General features: G+C 61.9%; 1 protein-coding gene across 1 annotated transcript; it reads right to left on the reverse strand.

Moving 5' to 3' along the window:
* Positions 1-1,730: 1,730 nt before the first annotated feature.
* KLC2 (kinesin light chain 2) lies at positions 1,731-12,800 on the reverse strand. The gene is given in 20 exon segments (XM_005305443.4): positions 1,731-3,105; positions 3,737-3,794; positions 4,032-4,156; positions 4,510-4,665; positions 5,106-5,214; positions 5,570-5,637; positions 5,767-5,816; positions 6,017-6,116; positions 6,611-6,784; positions 7,856-7,957; positions 8,453-8,478; positions 8,481-8,539; positions 8,994-9,216; positions 9,303-9,375; positions 9,606-9,620; positions 9,622-9,723; positions 9,725-9,745; positions 9,747-9,839; positions 10,450-10,699; positions 12,687-12,800. Coding segments are annotated over 20 exon segments (1,995 nt in total). The 5' UTR covers positions 12,794-12,800; the 3' UTR covers positions 1,731-3,021.
* Between the last annotated feature and the right edge of the window lie 1,626 nt (positions 12,801-14,426).

Genomic DNA, 14,426 nt, shown 5'->3' on the forward strand with positions numbered 1-14,426 from the left:
GACAGGAACAGCTCACAATTACTCCATTCATGGCCTCTCCCAGCAGGGGGCAGTGTCAGGAGAAGCAAAGGAGCACTAGCTGTACAGGGAGCTCCTTCCTGGCTATTCCAGGGGCTGACTCTCGCGGTGAGAAGCAATGGCAGCAGGTGGGAGCTCTGGGCTACTCCAGTCTGGGATACTCCTGCAGGAAACACTGTGGAGAGGAGAGCTGGCTGAGGAGCTCCCAGCCTCTCCTGCCACCAGGGGGTGCTGTAGGGTGTGAAGCAGGAGCTCTGACTGGGGGAACTTCTGACTACTCCAGCCCTGGCCTTTACAGGGGGCACTGTAAAGAGCATAGCAGGGAATAGCAGAGTCCCGGGATGGCGCCTGTTATATCTCATGACATACAGATAGAGAAGGTGAAGAAAACACAAAATATTCCTGCGGGAAGATTGAAACATAAGGCTACTTTATTTCTGAGAAATCAGAATGAAAACACACACAAACCCAACAACAGAGAGAGACAAAGCAGGCTGCTCCTTAAAAAAAACAGAATGATTCAATTCACCTCACGTTGCAGTAGGCTGACTAGCCGCAAACCAACTCTGCTCAAACGCATGCAGGCTTTACTATAGAGCCCCTTAACCTGCAAGCAGAACCAGGAACCCTTACTCAGCCTTTAAAGTGATAGCATGCAATTCCAGCATAGGCCTCAATACAGCTCATAGTAGGGCTACCCTCCTGGGGTCCCATTGCTAGGGAACTCCCATAGCCAAGTGATGGGGAAATTCCCCCTGGGGCCTGCTTGGGCAAGGGCACCTCCCTTCCCCCCAAAAGCCTGACTCCTCTATGAGATTGGGGAGCAGGTCAGCCAGGCCTTGAGGAGGGGCAGCATGGAGGGGCTTCCAGCACCATTAAAAAGGTAAGAGCACACAAGTTGGATTAGAGGTGGGGGACGAGCCATCACTGCTGGGGAAGAGTCTGGCTGCTCCAGTCCATCAGCATATCCAGCAGCTCTCATTGGCTTCCTTTCTCTAGGCAGCCAGGGAAAGGCAGCATCCCAATAGCATGGACTGGGGTGACAGACTGTGGGATAAATGGGGACTGGGCACCCGTGGAATGAATACAAGGAAATGCCTATGTTTGGGGTAGGGACAGGTGTTGTCCATATGCAAATTTATGTAAATGTATTCAAATTGCTGGCAGGGGCACACTAGGAGGTGCTTTTCTTTAAGCCCCAGCTCCCAGAGCCCTGGGATGATGGGCCAATCACAGCCTTCCTTTCTGCACTGGTGGTGGAGAGATGCTGGGAAACGACTCCCCTGCCAGGGGCAAAGCAAGGTCCCACACGTGCTAGTTCTCAAACCTCACGAGGGCCTTAGCTGAACTCATACTGTGGGGCCTGGCCCATGGTGGCCGAGCCTGGGCCAGGAGGCAGTGACCTGCTTCCAGCAGAGGAGCTCAGAACTGAAACTACAGCTGAGGATATCCAGGGCCTTAAACCACTAACCTGGGCCCCATGGGGGGGCTGCCAGACTTGTCTCAAGGGGGCAGAGGCCAATTCCACAGATCTGGATTCCCCAATAATGTAACTTCTTGGTGCTGGAACAGAGATAGCATCCCCTAGTGGGGAACAGCCCCATGTCCCATTCCCCACACTGGAGCCAGCCCATCCTCCCACCCTAGGGTCAGATCAGAGCCAGCACCCCCTGGAGGGGAAGGCCCCAAGAAGGCAGAGCCCCACACAGAGATTTTGAAGTACCTTTTATTTCTACAGCAACACTGATAAATCCAGAGCAAACTCAGCAGGTGCCCCACCCCCCAATGGGTTCCCCAAGAGGGGAACAGGCAGGTGGGTGAAGCAGTGAAGGCTCAGGGGACCCTAGGGAGGGGAGGATGAGGAGGGACCCGAGTTAGGCCCCTCGCAGGTTAGGGGGAGATTTTCCATAGCAGCCTCTCCCCCCTCCCCCCCGACTCCCCTCAGAGGGCAGTAACAGTGCCCCCTGCCCGCTCTGAGGCACAGCAGCGGTTGGGGACTATGCCTGTGTTCAATGGCAGAGTATAGAGATGTGACAGGCTGGGGAGGGAAATGAATTGTGTGACACCGACATCACCATTCCCGTCCCCCCAGGCCTCAGAGGGGCTAGTGTTTTCCAGTGTAAGGCTCAGGCTCTATCTAGAAGGAAATGAGACACCCCCCACCAGCAGCGGAGTTAGTGTTGAAGAGCCAGGGGGGAGTGGGGCGGGGTCACCAGCTTGCACCAGGACCATGCAAACCAGGGGGGACAGTAGTGACAACACATGCGCCAGCCTCCTTCAGCAAGGAGAGCTTGCCCCCTGCTATGGGGCAGGGAGGATTCTGGGTAGGTGGAGGGTGCAGAGAAGGTGGGGGAAGACAGCTCACAGGAGCTAGATACCGAGCAGCAGCAGCTTCTGCATCTGAACGGACAAAGGGGGAGGGATTTCCCAGCCGGTCTAGGGGCAGCATGGAGCAAAGGGGGGGCTCCCCGCCAGAGGGGACTCCCTGAGAACAAAACATAAATACAAAGGAAAAACGACCCAGTAGTGAGGGGGGCAGCTGTAACTCACCTCCTGCTCCCCTTCTCCAACCCAGCAGCAGAGTTCCAGAGGTTTCCTCCTGAACGCCCCCCCCACACCTCCCCACCAGCACCACCCAGCCCCACAGATGAGTCTCCCCAGCCCAGCATCACATCCCTAGCCCAAGGGGTGACAGCAGCTCAGGGCAGCTAAGGGGGTGGAGCTGGGGGATGAAGGGGCACCCCCCACTCCCAATAGGGAATTGTCCCTACAGCAGCATGTGAGCGAATGGCCTGAGATCCCAGAGCAGGAGGGGCCAGGCCATGCCACACGGAGGGTGGGGAGGCCCTAGTCTCTATCTGGGGATACGGCCCTCCCCCGTCACTACACACTGGGTGGAGAGGGGAGCCAGCCAATGGAGGTGTAACAGCAGGTGTGGTCTCCTCTACTGTGGCCCACGGGAGTTGTGGGGGTATCTGTGGGGGTGTCTGTAGGGATCCAGGGTCACCCCAGCAAGGAACTGCGTCTGGACAGGTCCACAGTGCTGGCGCTCAGGCCCCGGCTCTCTGAGAGGCTGTTGCTGGTTGGCTGCAGGGGACAGAGAAGGTCGGGGGGGGGCGGGGTTAGACAGGGCTCACTCCCTTAGAGAGGGATGAAGCTGGGCAGGGGAGGGGGTCAAGGCCTGAGGCAGGAGATGGGGACTCCTGTGACCCCGCCTCTCCCCCTCCACATACATATAGGGGAACATTCAGAAGAGTTCCCCATCCCCCACCCGAGCACCTGTGGGACCCCCTGGCCCAGAGGGCATGTGGGGCTGTAAGCTAGGCATGGCCCTGGGGTGGGGGGGTTCGTGAGCAGCGGGCTGGGACAGTCAGTGCTGACACAAGCTCGGCAGGCAGAGCAGGGAGCTCCCACCATGGGCAGATGCCCACACAAACACACCCCTGCAGGTGTGTGGCCCCTTCCCCTCCCTGTGCAGGGGGTCTGGCATAGGCCCAATCCAGCATCCCCACAGCACCTGGGGGGCCCAGCTCAAGGGCATAACAAGGTTCCCTCCCCCCAGTAGTGACCAGCATCCGCCCCCGGGGGACAGGGCTGCAGCAGTGTCTGGGGGCAGGAGTCGGGCCAGGGGCAGCAGGCGGGGGCATGAGGTGGGTGGCGAGCTAGAGGGGAGGGGCCCACGCTGCATGCCCCCATTCTGCCCCTGCCCACTTCTCACCGGGCTCGACTCCTCCACGCTCTTGTTGAGGAAGTTCAGGGAACTGGCCCGTTTCATCCTGAAGGGGAAGAGAACAGAGTCCCAGCAGAGTCAGGGAGAGAACCCAGGAGTCCGGGCTCTCGTTCCCCCACCTCTCCTCGCAGAGATAGAACCCAGGAGTCCTGCCCTCACTCCTCAAGGCACACATGGGCAGAGGCTGGTGAGGGATAAGTCCAATAGGAAGGGCTGGAGGAAAGGGGATGCCCAAGAGACAGACAGACAGAGCTGGACAGCAGAATATGGGGGCTGAACTCACCCCAGGTTCCTGGGCTCCTGGGGGCTGCTCCCCTGCAGCTTCTTCACCAGCATCTCGCTGCTCCGGCGCAGGGCGTCCCGCAGCTTCCCAAAGGAGCCACTCCGGCGCAGGCCTCCAGAGCCATCCTGGGGGGCAGGACGAGTCACACGGGGACACCCTGACAGACCCCGCCTGACACTTCCCTGCAAATACACCCCATCTGGAGCAGGGCTCCGGAGCAGGCCTGGGGTGGGAGATGGAGTTTGGGGGGGGGGGGTAATCCCCATGTGATCCCCCCATATCCCACACACCCGTGATTTCCACCCCATGGCTCTGCTTGGGGTGAGAGGAGGTGGGGTGGGCCCCTGGGGCCGACCTGGGGGGGATACCCAGCGGGGGCTGACTGCGGGGGGGGGGGGGGGGGGAGATGCTTGGTGGAGATACCATGCTAAGAGGCCCCTGGCATTCTGGCCCTGCCCCCTGCAGCAGTGTCTCTCACCCCAGCCCATTCCGTGCCTATCCCGTCCTCGGGCTCGGGCCCGTTCTCAGCCTTGGCAGCACTGTTGGGCAGGCTCTCCCGGCTGGGTCGGCGCTCCGACCGGCCCCCGTCCTTCAGCAGCTCCACCACCCTGGTCTGGCTGATGGCGTGCACACCCTGTGGGGAGACCACCGGCATCCAATTGTTCTCAGGGAAATGCAAGACACTCTTCTTTTTTAAAAATAAACTCACTTAAAATGACATTTGACATCCTGGCAACCTGTGTGAAGGTTGGGAGGGGACAGGGAGCTAGGACTCCTGGGTTCCATCCATAGCTCTGGGAGGGGAGTTTCCTGCTTCCTGATTTCAATAATAATTAAAATCATTCCACCGGGGGGAGACAGAGATCAGAACACCACAACACAGACAGAATCCAGGGGTCCTGGCTCCCAGCCCCCTGCTCTAACCCACTATACACCCCTCCCTTCGCAGAGCTGAGATAGAACCTAGGGGTCCTGGCTCCCAGCCCCCTGCGCTAACCCACTAGACCAAGTGGGGTGGGGAAGGGAATTGGAGGAAACCAGTTCAGCCCCCTCTCCCCCTGGGCCTGGTGGTACCTGCTTGCGGGTTTTCATGGCACACTCCTCCAGCGTCTCAGCGGCCTCCAGCTTGCCCTGGCGCCGGTACAGAGCCCCCAGGCTCTTCAGGGTCGTGTTCACTGTGGGGCTGTGGGCAGGAGAGGGGACCCAGAGGGAGCGATAAGTAACAGCCTGTTCAGCACAGTGTGTGCACAGGGGAAACTGAGGTAGAGGGGGAGAGGTTCAACCAACATAAAACAGGGAGAGAGCTGGGGATAGCAGCCAGGAGTCCTGGCTCCCACCCCACCTGTTCCAACCCACTAGACTCCCCCTGACCCCCAGAGCAGGGATACAACCCAGGAGTCCTGGCTCCCAGTCCCCCTTCCTCTGATTCCCAGACAGTTGCTGTGAGGGGGTGGAGCCTGAATGATGGGCGGGGTGTAGGAGAGCACTGCCACCCTCCAATGGGGCTCTGGATGTTGCCCCCCAGAAGCCGAACTCACCTGTCCACCTTGCAGGCCTTGTACCAGCTGCCATACTCCCTGTAGGGGACACTGTCCTTGCGCCTGTCCTGTGGGGGGCATAGACACACAGGATACTCCCAGTCACTGTGCAGGGGGAGCAACCAGGGGCAGGTCCCCCCAGCATCCCACTGAGACCCCAGTGCTCCCAACAGCCCTGCACTCCCACGCCCAGGTACCTTGCTCTCCTCGCGTTCCTCTGCATGCATCCAGATCGGCTTGTTCTCTCCTGCAGGGACAGACAGGGAGGGGCGGGTTACAGTAGCACTCCAACGGCTCCTGCCCCGCACTGGGACACAGCTGCCTCTGGAGTGGGACTGCAAAGGGAGAGCCCCATCCCACTCCCTGCAGCACAGCGCCCCCTAGTGCCATACTGGGGCATTGGGGCCAGCCCTGACAGAGAGGAGAGTGCCCCCATCCCAGACTCACCATTGACTGAGCCAAACTCCTTCTCGTGCGCCTGAGTCAGGATCTCCTTGTACAGCGCCTCGGCCTCTTTGTACTTGCCCTGTTTCAGGTAGCAGGATGCCTGTGGGGCAGAGCCAGGGTCAGCATGGTGAGCATGGGTGTCTACTCGCGGATCCTGAGGGCAGGAAGGGCCAAGCAGGGGCAGGGCCAGGCACGGAGGGCTGTCTCTGTCCAGGCTGCTGGGCACAGACACCTGGTGGTTCCTCTCTGCTACCCAGCTCTGGCCTGCACTGCCCAATCTGGCCACAAGGGGGAGAGGCTGGGCCAGGCAGTCTCCGAGGTGGGGGCAGCATTCTCTGCCTCCCCACGGGGCCTTTGCCCTCATGTGCCCCGTTCCCTTGAGAAGCCCAGAGCCCACGTTCAGCCGTGGGGAAGGGCAGATGCTGCCCTCGCCATCAGCAGGGGGAAACATAGGCACCGCGAAGGGATGGGTCCTGCACACAATCCCACAGTGTCAACGGAGGGGCTAGAACCCAGGAGTCCGGGATCCTCTCCCCCACCCGGCGTGCGTGTGCGGGGGCTGTCTGCCTGCCTGCACTCGGCACCAGCTCTCACCAGGTTGTTCTTGGTCTTGGCAACGTTGGGGTCATCGGGCCCCAGGCGGCTCTCGTAGATCTCCAGCGCCCGCCCATAGTAGTACTGCACCTCCTCCGCCTTGCCCTGGTTCTGGCACAGCAGCGCCAGGTTGTTCAGCTGCTTTGCCACGTCGGGGTGGAACCGACCCAGCACCTGGGGGCAGGGGGACGATGACGAAGTGGGAAGTTTTGGCAATAGATTTGACAAAGCCTATGTGTGCCTCAGTTTCCCCTGCTCTTTCTCTGGCTACCCGGGGTGGGGGGGAAGGGATGAAGCTGGTTCTCAGGGCAGGCTAAGAGACACAGCGGTGGGTGTACATCACCTAGCTGTCCGAGTGGAGTGAATGGGTCAATAAAAGGGCCATGCAAGACTGACCAGAGGAAAACCCGACAAGACAATGGCAAACCCAATCGCCAGGACACTGACCCCCAGCAACTAGCGCCCCGAGGGAGGAGGGGCCCCCTGCCTCTCAGCCGGGAAGCGGAGCAGAGACCCCAGCTGGAGACCAGAGGGCTGGGAGGAGACAGGCTGGCTGATGGATGGGGCCTGGGCGCTCTCCCCTGGGGACTGACTGTCAGAGAGTGACAGAGCCTGTCTGGGCTCTGGGCTGACCGTCAGGCATTACCTTCCTTTGCCTGTGCTAACCTGGGGGCTTCCCACGCTGTGGTCCCGGTGACCATGAAGCCGGCGATTTGATGTCAGTGCATTAACCCCTGCAGAGTGGACAAGTCTCCACCAGGAACAGGGGGGCTGAGGGCCAGTCTCAGCAGGCAGGCAGGCAGGGAGGCCGCGTGGCCTGCCCTGGAGGAAGAGTGAGGCCCCTGGGCTCTGGCATGCTAAGGGGTTTCTCTAAGAGACTGTTCAAGAGCTGGGGGTGCAGCCCAGATCCTGTGGATCTGGGATAGGGGATCAAAAAGCACCCTGGGGACTCACCCAGCTCTGCCCCCCACTCACACGGCATCCCCTGTCCTGCCCAGATCACGCTGCACCACACTGCCAACCCCCAGCTGCACCTGCTCCTGGGTTCCCCAGCCTGCTGCCCTGCCTGTACCACCTTCCAGCCCCATGGCTGCACCCCCTCACTGATCCCACCCTCAGCTGTATCCCCTCTCACAGACCCACCCAATGGCCACGCCCACTTGCCAACCCCCCCAGCCTCCATCCATCCCCGCTCACTGATCTGCAGCCCACCCCTCACAGCCATGCCCCAGCACTGCCCCCCACCTTCTCGCGGATCTCCAGCGCTCTCTTGCACAGCGGCTCGGCCTCCTTGTACTTGCCCCTCTTGCCGTACAGCACAGCCAGGTTGTTCAGGGTGGCAGCCACCTGCGGGGGCAGAGGGGTGTCATCGTCCACGCAGCACGGCAGCCCCTGGCCACAGTTCCCGCCAGCCCCCCCAGTGGGTCCCCGCTCTGCCCAGGGGGAGTTCATGGCACTTTCAGCCCCCTAGCCCCTGGGATGAGTCTGGGTAACAGTGCAGCGCAGACTTGAGCCACCCACCTACAACACCCATCCCCCCTGCTCTAGCCACCAGACTCCACTCCCTCAGCCAGGGACAGAACCCAGGAGTCCTGGCTCCCAGCCCCCCCTGCTCTAACCACTACACCCCACTCCCCCCATCCCAGCCAGGGACAGAACCCAGGAGTCCTGGCTCCCAGGCGCCGCTCTAACCATTACACCCCACTCCCCTCCCAGGGCTGGCGACAGAAACCCGGAGGAGTCCCAGCTCCCTGTTTTAAGCCACTAGGCCTGACTCCCTCTGTGAGCTGGGGATAGAACCCAGGCGTCGTGACTCCCAGCCCCCAGCCATGGCACACTCACAGCAGGGTGGTCCTTGCCCAGGGTTTTTCTCGGATGGCCAGCGCGTCGTTGAGAAGATGAGCAGCCTCCTTGTACTTGTTCTGGTCCCTGTGGTGCGGGCAGAGGGTCCCCAGTCAGACCCATGTGCTACAAGCCCTGAGGGTAGGGGCCCTGAGCACAGCCCTGGGATGGGGGAGGCTCTTGCTGTCCAAACCTAGCAGGGACTCCCATTTCCAAGGCCCACCGAGCCCTTGGATCCCCGCTGAGGCTAACACCCAGATGGCCATTTATGGCCAAGGGGGTGGGTACTGCCAGGAACTGGCTGACTTTCTCACTGGTGCCAGATCAGGACTGGTGCCTCCAGGGGGGAAAGACCTCATGTCCTATTCCCTGCCCCCCTAAGCCAGCCAGTCCCTACCCCCTGGTGCCAGATCAGAGCCGGCACTCCCTAGAAGGGAAAGGCCCCATGTTCCATTCTCCAGACCCAGCCGGTCCTGCCCGCTGGCACCAGATCAGAGCTGGTGCCCCAGAGAGATGAAAGGCCCCATTTTCAATTCCCCACCTGTACACCAATGCCAGGATGTTGAGCATGGTGGCCACATCGGGGTGGTCGTGGCCCGAGGTCTTCTCCAGGTCCTCCAGTGCCTGCTTGCAGAGCGGCACGGCCACCTCGTAGCGCCCCTGTGAGGCGTACTGGATCACCAGGTTGTGCAGTGTGCGCAGCCGTGCTGGGATCTCATAGCCCCCGTGCTGGGCCGCGGCCTCCCCGCTGCCGGGCGTCGGCCCTGCGGGAGAGAGAGGCCGTGAGGGCCCACAGGCAGAGAGCTGGCCCCTGCCCTGCAGCACTCACCTTGGCAGCCGGGCAGCTCACCTTGGCCCTGGTCATCATCGCTGGGGAACAGGTCATCTAGCGAGTCCTTGGCTGCCTCTCCATTCTTCTCCTCCTGGGCAGGGAGAAGGCAATGAGGGCTGGAGCTTTCCCACGCAAGCCTGGGGAGCAGGTGGGAGCCCAGCCCCACGCTGCTGTTCTAACCACTAGACCTCGCTGCCTCCCAGAACCGCAGAGAGAACCCAGGAGTCCTGGTTCCCTGCCCACCATGCTCTAACCCACTAGACTCCACTCCCATCCCAGAGCTGGGAGAGAACCCAGGAGTCCTGGCTCTGGGGGACGCACCGAGGGGGAGATGTCCGTCATCAAACTTCTTGATCTGGTTCATGAACTCCAGGTGCTTCTTCTCCTCCTCCAGCTGCGCCACGGCCTGCTCGCTGCGCTGCAGCTTCTGCTGGGTGCCCCGCCAGCTCGTCCCGCAGCCACCTGGTTCTCCTGCACCAGGCGCCGCACCTGGGCCCGCAGCTTCTGCTTCTCCGACTCCACCGCACTCAGGTGGCTCGACAGAGCAATGATCACCTGGGGGGATGCGAGATGGGACAAGCCCCCTAGGCAACCACAGCCCTCCCCTTATCCCCCAACACCCCTGCCCTGCAACTACAGCCCTCCCCCTGCCCCCTGGCACCCACTGCCCCCCATAACTACATCCCTTTCAACGCCCTCCTGCCCCGTGACCTCCCCACCCCCTGACAGGTACCCACTGTTCCCCCACCTGACACTGCCTCCCTGCGTTCCCCAGCCTCCATCCCCCTCACCCTCCCCACCCCCCTTGCCCTACCACCAGCCTCTCTCTCCCCCACAGGAACTCCTTGCCCTCCTCCACCCCACAGGCCCCACTGCCCCCCTCCCCCCACAACTCCACAAGAGCCCTGACACTACCCACAGGCCACATCTGCCCCCCCGGGTGGGGCCGCTGTCCCTTTTCAGACAGAAACTGGACTTGCCTCCAGGATCATGCTGCCAGCAACAGACCTGGGACTAGAACCCAGGAGTCCTGGTTCAAAGCCCCAGCCCCCGCCCTAACCCACTAGGTCCCAGAGCTGCTGGTATAGAACCAGGAATCCTGGTTCTCCCCCCCGCTCCCCCCAACAACAATTATAACCAATTCACATCCCTGTGCAGGCCTCACCTGGGCCTCCCCCAGCCCCAGCTCGATGGCATCCAGGGACTTGCGCAGCAGGCTGGACTTCTCCTGCACAGCGCTGGCCTCATGCTGCTTGTCCAGGCAGTTCCTGGGGTCCAGCAGGCTGGCCAGGATGGAGTGGTGCTCGCTGCGCAGCGTCTCCAGGCCTTGGATCACTGCCTTGGTGCCCAGCACAATCTCATCCTGGCTCAACTTCTCCTCTCGCGGGTACACCATGGTCGCCATGGCCAGGCTCCTGCGGGGGGTGGGCTATGAGACAGGGACCTGGCACAACTACACTCCACCCCCTCGCAACACACATTCAGGGCCTCAGCACAGCCACGCCTCAGAACAGAACCCAGGAGTCCTGGCTCCCAGCCTGCCCGCTCTAACCACTAGACCCCACTCTCCTCCCCCCCCCCCCACACACACACACCTGGAAATCAAACCCAGGAGTCCTGGCTCCCAGCCCCCTGCTCTAACCACTAGACCTCACTCCCCTCCTAAAGCTGGACTAGAACCCAAGTCCTGACTCCCACCCTGATCCCCTGTACCCCCAAATCTAACCACTAGATGCCACTCCTTGATGCCCACCGTGTCCCTTTAATTTCTGGCCTCCTTCGGCTGGGGAGGGGAGTGTCTGGGGGAGACGCCTGGGGGAAGGGGTACAAGGGGGAATCTGGGGACGCATGGGAGAGGGTACATGGGCTCCCTCATCTCTCTGGAATGACCCCTGGTTCCCGCGGTTGCAGTTCCAGCCTCCCCCAGCAGGGGGCCGGCAGCCCAGACGATAGCGACGCAATGCGGTGCAGGCCACACGAGCTGCTCAGCCAGCGGCTCCCTGCACAGCTCTGGGGCCGAATGGGACCCCCAATCACCCCCCCCCCCGGGGCGGAAGAGACAGAGATCGTTCTCTGCCTCGCCACCACCTTCCCCCCCTGCTGCACCTTGAAACTGCCCCAGTGCACCCCGCCTCTCCCCCCCACCACTGCCCCCACCACTGCCCCCCGCCTCCCCCCCCCGACCACTGCCCCCACCACTGCACCCCGCCTCTCCCCTCCCGACTCCCCACTGCACCTGGAAACTGTCCCAGCACTATAGGTGCTAGAACTAGGGCGGGGGGGTGCTACTGCACCCCCAGGCTTGAAGTTTTTTCTATCATACACAGGGTTATAGTTCGGTTCAATGGCTCTCAGCACCCCCACTGTACAAGTTGTTCCAGCACCCTTCCCCAGCGCACCCCGCATCTCCCCAACCCCCCACTGCACCTTGAAACTGCCCCCACTGCTCCCCTCTGCACCCCTCATCTCTCCCGACCCCCCACTGCACCTTGAAACTGCCCCCACTGCTCCCTCATCTCCCCAACCCCCCACTGCACCTTGAAACTGCCCCCACTGCTCCCCTCTGCACCCGTCATCTGTCCCGACCCCCCACTGCACCTTGAAACTGCCCCCACTGCTCCCTCATCTCCCCCGACCCCCAACGCACCCTGAAACTGCCCCAGCACATCCCGCCCTCCCCCCATGCATAGTCTCCATCACCGCACCCACGCCCAGCGCACTCTGGAGCTCTCGGGCGGGACAAGCTCCCCCCTGCACACACCCCGGAGTCATTCTGAGACTCCCCCCCGCCCGGCCCCACCCTGGAGGACCTCGCAGCCCCCCCCCCGGACCCAAGGCTGCCCCTCCCTCCCGCCCGCCTTATACCTCAGCGCCCCGTGCAATTCCGCCTCCCCCCGGCCCCAGCCCCAGCCCCGCCCGCGTCCTTCACCTGCCCCCGGCTGCCCAGCCCGGCGCGCTCAGTCCGCAATGCGCCCTCCGCGCCGCTGCCCCGCCGCTCGCTCCGCCTCCCCTGCAGCCAGAGCGAACGGAGCGGCGGCCTCGGCACTGGCCGGGCAGCCACGGGGGGCCTCTGGCCCAACCCTCCCCCCCGTCCAGTAACCGCCCCCCGCCTCGCCCGGGGCCATTCCAGATGTGGTGGAACCCACCCCAGTGCCCCCATGCCACCTGAGCCCATTCCAGATGTGCAGTAATCCCAACACCCATCCCATACCACTCAGGGCCATTCCAGATGTGCAGTAACCCTCCCCCACTACACTCTCATACCTCTGGGTCCCTTCCAGGTGAGGAGAAGCCAGAGATGGTGTAATCCCCCCATCCCCACTGCCCTTCCAGACACTTCTCCCCTCAACACATACCCCATAGCCGGAGCCACTCCAGATGTGAGAGCAACACTCTCCGTACCTCACTGGGTCATTCCAGATCTGGAAGAAATCCCCCAGTACCGTCCTCCCCATACTGACGAAGTCATTCCAGATGTGGAGTCCCCTTTTCCCAACCCTAAATGTCATAGTCCCCTCCCCACACCAGGCACCACCTCTCCACCACGCTAGATGAACAAACTCCGCAATACTCCCCGCCCCCCCGCCAGGGCCATTCCAGATGTGCCCCCCTGCCAGCCCTTCCAGGTCCCCAGTGTATACACACCCCTGGTCCCCGCTGGACCCAGAGCCCCCCATGTCCTGCCCTTCCAGGTCCCCACTGGACCCAGAGCCCCCCCATGTCCAGCCCTTCCAGGTCCCCCCAGCCAGGCAAATACGGGCTGACCCCAGCGCCCTGTTAGACAGACCCGCCCCTCCCCACACCTGAGTCCTCCCCCCGCGTTGCCCCGCCCCTACCTGCGACAGGCTCCGCCCCCTTTTCTCTCTCTCTCCTCCGGTCTCAGCTCCGACCTGCAGCAGCCGCCGACCCCATCCCGCCCCGCCCCATCGCTACCCAGCAGCACCCGCGGCCGTACCCTGTGATCCCCCACACTGACTGCCGTAAAGGGGAAGCGGCTTGCGGCGACTTAGTGTCTGGCGAGCAGAAAGCCAGCACCTTAAAGGGGAGGAGCAGAGCGTTAAAGGGAGGGGGCGTTAAAGGGGAGGTGTTGGGGGGGCTGGATTCTTCCCCAGCGTTGGGCAGGGAGTGGGATATAGTGGTTAGAGCCGGGGTGGCTTAAGGGAGCCAGGCGGGGCCAGGACTCCTGGGTTCTATCCCCAGACCTGTCATGACTGGTAGCTGGACTGGGTCAGCGCCACCCAAAAGCACAATGGCTGGGGCAGTGCCTCCCTTGCTGCGGCAGTTGGCAGGAGCAGTGCAGCAGGCAGGGGGCTGCAGGGAGAGGAAGGTGGGGCTCATGATTCAGGCAGGTAAAGGCTGCCCTGGAGTCTATCCCTGCCTCTGCCACCGAGTTCCTGTGTGCTGCTGGGCAAGTCACGTCATCCAGACTTAGTGGTCACTAATGGTGTGTTCCTCGTTCTCTGGGTGTCTGGCTTGAGCCCCTGGGGTCTGATTTGCAGAAGTGCGGAGCACTCACCACTGCATCGGAAGTCAATGGGAGCTGGGCTTTGCACACACAAATGCCATATAATGCTAAGTAAAAACCAGCCACTATCTGTCTCCACTGGGACACCCAACATTAGTGGAGACTTTTGCCCTTCATCTCTCTGTGCCTCAGCTTGCCCTGTGGCACACAGGGGTAATACCCCCTCTCACCTCAGCAGGGTCTTGGGAAGACAAATTAATGTGCAGGGATCTTGGCTTCCCGTCTGGGCTCGGAAGAGGCAAGTACTTCAGTGGGCACAGACTTCTGCTTCATCCCCTCCAAGGTGTCCCAGGCCTGTCTCTTTCCCAGCCTTGGGTCATCATTCCCCTACCATTCTTCTCAGCGAGCCAGGCCCAGTCTCCAGGTATCAAGCTTCCTATCCTAGTCCCCGTCAGAACCCCCAACTCCCAGGCACATTTTCATTTGCCCCAGCATGGTGGCATCAAAAGCAGGAGTCATAACCCTATGGCACCAGGCCAGTCCAAGTCCCAATCTGCATCCTACCAGCCTCAGCCTCCTCCCCACCACCCCAGCTCATTGGGGCCGGGCCAGTGTACTACTACTCTCTACCCCACCACCACTCCAGCTCTTGGCCCCCTCTGCATTTGAATCAGGCA

The sequence above is a fragment of the Chrysemys picta genome, chromosome 7 (assembly GCF_011386835.1).
Source record: "Chrysemys picta bellii isolate R12L10 chromosome 7, ASM1138683v2, whole genome shotgun sequence".
NCBI classification, from domain to species: domain Eukaryota; kingdom Metazoa; phylum Chordata; order Testudines; family Emydidae; genus Chrysemys; species Chrysemys picta.